The 10243-nt window shown below is 39.7% G+C and overlaps 1 protein-coding gene across 1 annotated transcript; it reads right to left on the bottom strand.

Moving 5' to 3' along the window:
- Positions 1-449: 449 nt before the first annotated feature.
- On the bottom strand, positions 450-9740 carry LOC311627637 (tripartite motif-containing protein 43-like; the record flags this gene model as incomplete). The annotated part of the gene is given in 7 exon segments (XM_084894131.1): positions 450-535; positions 538-699; positions 3520-3990; positions 5638-5735; positions 6239-6261; positions 7167-7397; positions 9330-9740. Coding segments are annotated over 7 exon segments (1482 nt in total).
- Between the last annotated feature and the right edge of the window lie 503 nt (positions 9741-10243).

Here is a 10243-nt window from a genome sequence, read left to right as displayed (position 1 = left end):
TTTGGCGAGGTAGGGGGTAAGAGAGAGGCTGCCTCTGCTTCAAACACAAGAGGCTTCTTCATAGGAATAGTCATTGTCAGGTGAAGCTATTAAAGATATCCATGGAAATGAAAAGCAGGCCCCCTTATACTTTCAGGAGAAAAGTGGCATCACATGTCAAACTACCTTTCTCCTTGACCAGTCAAAGCCAAGTTTCCCAGACCTTGGGAGCCCCCAGGGAGCGGGGGCATTAGAGGGTCACCGGCTTGGGGTGATGAGGTCCCAGGCAACGCAGGCTGCAAAGACCTGCTCTTTGCCAGGGGTCTGTCACTGGAGTAGACCCAGGTGGCCATGTCTTTGGGGCATCTCTTGGCACCAGCTAAGCTAGGTGAAAAGTTCTCCAGGTGAGATGAGTTAGAGAGCCAGAAACAAAGTGGGAAGTACTAGGTAGAACAGTTTAGTGGCTCTGCTCACTCTGAGCACAGGGCCACGTACCCTGCAGATCCATCAGGGGCCTCAGACGATTGTGGGGCTTCAGGAGCTGGCTTTTCAGGGTCAGACGGGACTGGAACTTCTCCAGCTGCTCCAGGCTGGCCAGAGTCTTCAAGGGGGGGTTCTCATGCTCCAGCCGGGAGTTTTTCTCTACCAGCTCTGAGATCTGCTTCTTCAGGATCTCTGCCTCCTCTCTCACAGCATAGAGCAGGTGATTCTTGACCAGGCCTGTTCAATCTTACTGTTTAAGGCCACCACACTGGTTCCGGAGGTCTGAGCTCTGAAGCTAGCTAGCAATTCCTTCTGGGCTCTGAAACTTCAATCCTGCTCCCAGGTGGCACCAGTGCACAGCCAGCCCCCTGCCCAGCCCTGCTCAGCCCTGCCAGCTATCCTTCCTCTGCCTCTAGCTGCCTCTGTCTGAGCCTGCAGAAGCTCATTCTCACAGAATACTTTTCTTATAAGGCAATTAAAAATGAATATTTTCTGATACAAATAAAAAACCCTGTGAGTTTTGTCAGAAACTTGACCTTAATTTGAAGTGGTTTATAAGCACTTGGTATGTATATGTTTATAAGTGGTTTATAAGCACTTGGTATGTATATGTATCTGCTTTTTTCTGTGCCTGGACATTTTTAGGTTTTTATTTTTATTGATTTCAGGGAGGAAGGGAAATGGAGAGAGAGAGAGAGAGAAAGAGAGAGAGAGAGAGAGAGAGAGAGAGAGATCAATGATGAGAGAATCATTGGTCATCTGCCTCTTGCATGCTCCCTACCAGGACCGAGCCTGAAACCTGGGCATGTGCCCTTGACCAGAATTGGAATCAAATGTGGGACCCTTCTATCCACTGAGCCAAACTGGTTTTGGCAATAAAATATATATTTTAAAAAGCAATATACCGCCTGCCCAGCTGGTGTGGCTCAGTTCTTGAGTGTCAACCTATGAACTAGGAGGTCACAGTTCCATTCCAGGTCAGGGAACTGGGCAAGGGCTTGATCCCCAGTATGGGACAGGGAGGAGGCAGCCAATCAATGATGTTTCTATCTCTCTTTCCTTCTCCCTTCCTTTCTGAAATCAATAAAAATGTATTTTTATAAAGAGAATGGAAAACTTTAAATATTGGCAGTACATATTTATTTAAGATCTATTCTATATTAGGTCCTAGAATAAACTCTTTCTTTGCATTAGGTATTTTGACTCTAATCAACAGTCATTGGAAGGTTGGTTCATTTTCTGCATTATTTCTCCTTAGGAATGTGTATTTTTGAGATGCAACACATAGCAATGGTAGGAGCACAGACATTAGAGATTACTTATTACCTTAATTCCAATCACTACTCAATAGCAGCACCATATGACTTAGTTTCTTTCTTTTTTAAAATATATTTTATTGATTTTTTTACAGAGAGGAAGAAAGAAGGATAGAGAGTTAGAAACATTGATGAGAGAGAATCATCAATCAACTGCCTCTTGCACACCCACCACTGGGCATGTGCCTGCAACCAAGGTACATGCCCTTGACTGGAATAGAACCTGGACCTTTCAGTCTGCAGGCTGACGCTCTATCTACTGAGTCAAACCAGTTTTGGCCTGACTTAGTTTCTTTATCAGAAATATTGGATTAAGGCTCCATATGTAAAATACAGGAAGCACATTTACAGGAAAATCACATGTTGAGTTCCATAAATGTAAGCTCTTTGTCTGCTAAATTTGAGTCTTTTTTTTTTTTAGTCTAAAAAATTACCTTGATTTAGCTAATCATCGTTGATTAATTTCTTTTTTTAAAAATATATTTTATTAATTTTTTACAGAGAGGAAGGGAGAGATAGAGAGAGCTAGAAACATTGATAAGAGAGTAACATCGACCAGCTGCCTCTTGCACACCCCCCACCGGGGATGTGCCCGCAACCAAGGTACATGCCCTTGATGGAAATCGAACCAGGGACCTTTCAGTCCACAGACTGACACTCTACCACTGAGCCAAACCGGTTTCGGCCATCGTTGATTAATTTCTAACAATATATTCAAGAAATGCAGTGGTGAATTTGCTATTTATTGTGGGATAAGAACAATTCAAACAACAACCAATTCATGGGAGGAGATAGGAGGTAGCTTATGTGTGCATTTTGGTCTTCTGTCTTCCATTCCACCACTCATGGCCCAGGTGATGATGCTAACTGAATTAACAATGATGTATGACTACCCAGATTGTAACACACACACACACACACACCCCTAGTTTCTATCATAATAGAGATTCTATAGTGGATGTCTCACACATACAAATACCATTTTATCACAGAAGGGAAAAATCAATGGGGTTTAAACTCTGTTTTTAAAATCAGTTTTTCAGATCATCTTTCAAATCCTGAAAATTTATAGCAAAACTCCTTTCAAGTAAGGTAATTTACTAATGTATCCTTCCAAAGATTTGCTAAGTGCCCCTGATGCCCTAACCAATGCATTCTACTGTTGAGGGGGGAAAAAAGGACAAGTTATTCAAGCTATTGTAGGTTCACTAAAATGAAGGTCTGTCCTAGTCAGCAGAAACTTCCTTGTCAGCTCACTTTCCCCCCTGAGGGTAAGTAAACTTGCAGGAGTGACCAGACCAAGGAGAAAAAGTTGCAGACTGACATGGCATGTAGATAACCAGGTATATCCAGTATGTAAAAATCCTGCATTCCTAGATTCAAACCAAGAAAGAACAGTAATTGCATAATGATAAATATTTTGGTGACTCCAGCAAGTTCATAAAAGAGGCAAAATACCACAGTACACATATTCTTGATAAAAAGCCATAAAGCATGATTTTAATGACAAGAAAAGAAAATTAACACAATTTTACATTTCATCTTATCTTTATACTGAATACAAAGAGGTTACATTAAAGTAGAAGAAGAATAAAAGACAATAATGTATCATTAATAGGCTTCAACTAAAAAGGGCTTCCTCCCATCAGACATCCTACGCACATAAGCAGGTTCATAACTTAGCCCTACCCATGAGTTGCCAGTGAAATGTAGGGTCTGAAACTGTTATTGCACAGGTCACCTACATAATCCTGAAATGGGGAACGCCTAATGAGGGAATGCTTAATGAGGGAACACCTCGCAACATCCACAAAACTTACAGTTCTATTGTCAACATCAAGGAGCACACCGACCCTGGACAGAGGTTCCTGGATGTATTGACGAGCCATCGGGGCAGTGCTCCAGAGAGTCGTATGATTATCCTCCTTCACATGTATAAGAAGAAACGTGTCCTCACATTCAGTCAATGTGCCATTCGTCTCCATCCAGGGTTCCTTACGTACCCCTACAGCCCAGTCCCAAGACTTGTCCACATACACCTCCCAATAATGCTTGCCAGACTTGAAGACACGGTTTCCCCATGCAGCAAAAGAGTTAGATGTTCCAGGATCCAGAGACACATGTAGATCATCACCCGTAAACCTCAGACTTCTCACGTCATCAAACAACCGTATATTCTCAGCGGTTATTTCACCAGTGAAAGAAACTTGCACTGTGAAGAAAAGAGAATATTCCAGTCAAAATCAATGTTAAGCCCTCGGCAGTTTTTCTCAGTGATAAGAACATCAGCCCGTGGACTGAATTTTGTAGTGTTTGATTCCTGACCATGGGCATGTACTCTGGTTGCAGGTTCATCTCTGCCATTGTGAGGGTGCATGTGGGAGACAATCATTCCACATGTGTCTCTACTGTCTGTTTTTCTTGGTCTGTCTCTTTCTCCCTCCTCCCTCCCTTCCATGCTCCTCTGAAAATCAATGAAAAGAATATCCTTGGGTGAGGATTAAGAAAACAACAACAAATCAATGTTGAAAATAAAATTGTCCATGCGAGAATGGGACACGTTAGTGTCTCACCAAAAAAAAAAAAAATTCAACACTAAGTTTGAATGGAAAATATCGGATTCAAATGATGCCAACATATCTCCTAAAAAAACAAAACAAAACAAAACAAAAACACACAAAATGAAAGAAATATCCAAGACCTCCTAGAAATAGGCTATCATAAAAGTGAAGAAGATCATGTCTACTTCTGGCTGGTTACTTTTTATAAGCTGGACACTTGGGCATTGCTACCAAGTCCATAACAATAAATCTTACCTCTCCCACTCCTTCTTGAGGAGAAAAATAATTTTATTTTAAATAAATGGAGATGACTTGCTCAGAATATGGTGTTATACGTAAGCAAGTTGGCATTAAAGAAGAGACTGGTTTGGCTCAATGGATAGAGTGTCGGCTTGGGGACTGAAGGGTCCCGGGTTCGATTCCGGTCAAGGGCATGTACCTTGGTTGCGGGCATAACCCCAGTAGGGGCTGTGCAAGAAGCAGCTGATCGATGACTCTCTCTCATCGATGTTTCTAACTTTCTATCTCTCTCCCTTCCTCTCTGTACAAAATCAATAAAATACATTAAAAAAATTTAGATACATTTCAAAATACAGAGTTATTATTCTTTAAAAAAAAAAAAAAAAGAAGAAGAAGAAACATAAAGGCCGTCTTAGGTATGATTTCCTACGAAGGATAGGAAATGGTTCCACCTAAAAGCTTAATCTTTGATAAATGGTTCCACCTAAAAGCTTAATCTTTCTTTCTTATAGATTAAACTCCCAGGATAGGTTTAATGTTGAGCTCTACGAGTAGGCTCATTAACTACCAAATTATTTTATTCTCATATTCATAAATTCTTGGTTTGTACAACTAGCTTTTTACACAATGGTGATTAATTCATATTATATCATTTGAAATCCACATTATATATCTAATTACTATAATTATTTAAGGAAATATTTTAGAAATCTAATTCACTGAAGTTATTTGGAATACCTTGAACTGATATCCAGTTTTCTATGGATCAATCAACAATTGACATTTTATATGATATATTTATAGGAGTCAGTGGGATCCTTTTTGATGCATATATTTTTTTATCATCATATAAATAACATCAATTTTACAAGTTATTGATAAGGCCTGAGTCACACCAATCATTTTCCTATATTATTGTGACCCCATAACTACATACATGCCACTTTGAAGACTATTTTCTTGTGCAAGGTAAAGTTTAAGAAAGAGGAAAAGGTCACCCACAACATTTCCCAACTGAAGGACCCCACCAGGTTGTCCCCCAATGGGGTAACATTCACCTCGGAAGGGGTTGAGCCTGTCCATCAGTCCAGTGATGGGACGTGCAGTGAGTTCTGGCTGTAGAGGCTGAGGCATGTGCAGCTGCACCTGCTCACTCCTGTCAGGAGGAAGAGGCAATTAATCCTGCTGGTGGCATCACCATTCAGCTGAACATGCTTTATCAAAATCCTTTTGTTCACAACAATGGTATAGAATTGGGCCATTCTTAGGGAATCTCTAACTTTTCTTTTTTCTTTGCCTGCTACCAGTCCCATTTCTCAGAGGTGCTTGTCTGTCTTACCTAATTCTGGGAAAATCTAGACTAAATCTAGACTTTCCAATTTCAGTTCCTATTGACTTTGAAATATTAAACCATAAATGATCAGTCTATCTGAAAAGTCCTCATTGAGTCTAATGACACATACTCCCTCAGCCACCGAAGGGAAAATACTAACTTCTGGTCAAAAGTACAAGAAGTCCTATTCTATAAAACATGCATAAGTAGATGCACACACAAATAATTGAGAATAATCTGAGAAATTATGTCTTCACTATGTGAGAGGTAGTTGTAATCTTTCACATCCCTAATGAGCCCTAGTTAACATTGAAACCCCAATTCACCTTCTTAGTTTGTCTTCTAGTTCCTGTAAAGAAAGAAAAGAGAAGCTTAGAATTCTTCAGAAATAGGTTATTTTACCAACCAGACTTTGGGTTTGGGGGAGTTCAGAAAAATACTAATAGCACCACCTGCAAACTGTCTTATAAATTCATTTTTCTTTTCTTCCCTAAAGATCATACTGACACAACATGTTGTCAGAATCTAAATTCTTTTTCAAATACTTAAAATCTTTTAATTTAAATACAGTTGGTATTCTTATATAGGTTATATTAATTTCAAGTGTACAATATAGCAAGTCAATATTTTTGTATCTTATAGAGTGATCACTCCCACTAATCCTAGTAATTAATTGTCACGTAGGGAACCTATCACAATATTTTGTACTGTCTTCCCATGCCCCTTTCGGCCCCCCAAATTCTGGCAACTATCCTTTTGGTCGATTTTTGTGTTCTTGATGAATCCAGAACACTGAGTATGAAAAAAGAGAACACAAGACTAGTGACTACATTACTCTTATTCTCAGCTTTCTGCATGAGGGTCTTTCCTAAGGCTTGATCTCAAACCAATGGTAATGGTATCACAACAATAGGAGGAAAGATATAGGAGCTTTGGCCAGGGGTCTCTATATTGCCCACTTGCAGATCAAAATTAAAAGTACTTGGATAAGTTTTTCATCTTCTGTTTAGTAATGCAAGAAATAAAAGGAGATTTTTAAGAAGGAATATGTTTCATAGGGAATTTTCAAAATCACAGTTCCATAACACTTAATTGTTTATAATTAGGTGGGGGGGAATAACAGCTTATCTATATCATTCCCTCTCTACCATAGATTCAGGAGATGAAGACATCAATCTTTGATACCAAATAAATGAGGGAAAGCAAAGTCTTCTGATGATATAAAAAATTCCCAGGCACATGCTCAGTTCCTACCTTGAGCATCTCTTCATCTGGTTTCAGACACATGCCCATGAGCTCATCATACATTGCTCTTAGGTTTATGCTCTTTTCAATCATTTCGGCTTGACATTTCTTCAGTTGCTCAGACAACTTTGACCCTTCCTCAAGAAGTCTCTCTAAATTTTTTTTGTCTTCTTCTTGTAGAACCAGTTGGAGTGCCTCATAAAAAGCCCTGGTTTCATCTTGGTGTCCATAGAGATAAGCCTGCAGAGAGATAGATCTCCTGGATCACATTACAAGGCTGACCTTACCCTCCACCACGTAAACAGCATCTCATTCACTGATGCTGTTCTCTACCAATAAGTTTCACCACCCTAAATTCAGGTCATTCCTCTTTCCTTCATTTATGTTTTATTCTTATAAGCTATGCAAACAGCCTTAATCCTACACTTTCCTCAAAACAACTCCTTCCAGCCAAAACTGGTTTGGCTGCATAGATAGAGCTTTGGCTTGGGGACTGAAGGGCCCTGGGTTCAATTCAGGTCAAGGGCATGTACCTTGGTTGCGGACATATCCCCAGTAAGGGCTGTGCAAGAGGCAGCTGATTGATGACTCGTATCGATGTTTCTAACTCTCTATCTCTCTCCCTTCCTCTCTGTACAAAATCAATAAAATATATATATTTTTTAAAAAAGCAAAAACACGTTTTAAAACAAAAACAAAAAAACAAACAAACAAACAAAAAAACACACCTCCTTCCACTTCATGAGTGCCTGAAGGAACTGGAGAAAAGCTTCTCATTAAGAATTTCTTTTATATTCTTTTTCTCAAGACTGCAAGCCAGCTATGGACATTTATGGTGACAACATGCAACATTCTGGCTCTGCATCACTAAATTCATCTCTGGTGACAAAACCTCCCTACTCTTCTGCATGAGAACTCAGGAGAGCTCTTTATGGAGCACATCATTGCCTTTCCCCACCCTCTTCTTTCCCAGTGGATTTGAAGCCATTAGAAAAGACCTCCCTGAAATCCTCACCACCTGCCCTCACACTGACATCCATCCTCCTGGACCTTGTCTTTGTCGCCCTTTTCTCTATGGATGGGCTACTGTCCTCCATCTAAGACCACAGGCTCCTATATTAGTTCCTAAAAAACTATAATCATTCCATTGTCCACTCTCTCCCAAAAGGTATGGATTCACACTCTCTCTCCAGTCTTAGTTCCTTCTATTCTTTACTTCTTTTCCTCATTTTTCTTTTAATTTAACATGTTATATTTTCTTCTACTTAAACAATATCATTGTCTAGCTCTTGCACTCTCAATTCTCACCATGTAGGCACACACTTTAAATCACTGTTCTCAGGTCTTTTCCTGTCAGGTCTATGTCAGCCTGATTCACAGGGAAATGCAGTCTCATACTTACCATCCAAAAGACAGGTATTCTGCCATCTTTACTGAGAGTTTTTTTAATTTCTTGAATCTTTTCCCATAAAGATCTCATTTGGTTAGAGAGCTTTCTCTGTAAAATGAAATGAAATGAAATAAAATAAATAAAATAAATAAAATAAAATAAAATAAAATAAAATAAATTTTAGCACCAGAGAAGCAAATACATTTAGGTTTCAGATACTAAATGAAGGCATTAATCAAGGGATATTAGACAAAAGTACTTTAGAGAAGGATCATGATTTTTTCCTATTTGCCCTCACTAACGATACATTTTAGGTTTTAGATTGAAGAACCACCCAATAGAATATAGAAATTTGTCTAGAGAAACTGATCAAGATTTTACTTAGCACAACTACTTCTCAGTTGGTCAGAATTTGAAGCTAGTGATACTTTTCTGCTCCAAATTCCACTGTGTTTTCTCCTACATCTTTATCAGTGTTAGCAAATACAGTCTCCACTGGAAATCCTTCCTATATTTATAGTTTTCACACCACTGAATCTTTCATGAAAGATTTCCAGTGCCTTGAGTACAATGCTGCATCATCAAAGTAATGATGATCCTTAACTAATTACTCTCCCATTAAATGCAATGCCCATGAAGACAGGTAAACCAGTGCATTTCCTCACAGCTTCATTAATGGTTCTTAAGTATGTATCAATACATTAAAAAGGAGAAGATAGAATCCTCATCTCTTTGCTGTACCCTCCGCCAGCATTCAAAGAGCTCTGAGGGGCACCACTCACCCTGTGTTCCTCAGCAGCCTCTCCCACGGAGCAGTGTCTGTGGGCTTCGTGTTCCTGAGAGCTGGAGCAGTGCAAACAGAGCAGGCTCCCGTCATCTTCACAGAAGATCTGCCTTGTCTCCTGGTGCAGCCCGCATCTATTTTCCTCAGAGCTCAGGAATTGCTGCAAACTGGCTTTTCTGGCCATGGACACCAGATTTTTCAGGATAACATTGGTTTTGAAGTTGTTTTGCTCCGATGGTTCCCTGCACACAGGACAACAGGGACGGCTTTCTTCTTTATCCCAGGATACATAGAGACAGGAACAACAGAAGCTGTGCCCACAGCCCACGGTGACTGGGTCTGTAAAGTAATTCAGGCAGATGGCACACGTGAGTTCTTTCTGGAAGTTTTCTGGGATGTCCGAGTCCATTTTTCCGAGAGAAGAAAATCAGGAGTTGTTCTTCTGCCCCGGGGATACAAAGATCTAAGCAAAATGTGACTCAGGTTGTGACTCAATAACTGTGCCCAGGGCAGAGTAAAGCTTGATAGTCACGTGACACAAAGAGAAAGCAGACACAGGAAGGCTCCAACAACCTGTAGAAACTATTCTTGGCTTTCTAACCACCTCCTGCGCTCTTTTCTTCTGCTTAAGAAAGAATCTCAATTTGCTGAGTTCTTATTTTCTCCAAATAGTTTCAGTTTCAGGTATTTTGAATAATTTACAATTCCAGGTTCTGGGTCCTGCATGCTCTAATATTTTATTTAATACTCAATGACAGTCATTGATTTAGCTCAAGGTATTTTACCTAAATTTTCATTATTATGTAATTGTCAGGCATTTTGGTTGTGATTTTTCATCTCAATCAGAATCCACATCCCAACACATTTGATGGAATCCAACTAATATATTTTCTTTTGTTACATGTGCTTAAA

The sequence above is a fragment of the Pipistrellus hanaki genome (genome assembly GCF_964339955.1).
Source record: "Pipistrellus hanaki genome assembly, chromosome: 9".
Classification (NCBI taxonomy): domain Eukaryota; kingdom Metazoa; phylum Chordata; class Mammalia; order Chiroptera; family Vespertilionidae; genus Pipistrellus; species Pipistrellus hanaki.
The sequence above is the reverse complement of the archived record's forward strand: the minus strand, read 5'-3'. Positions and strand labels throughout refer to the sequence as shown.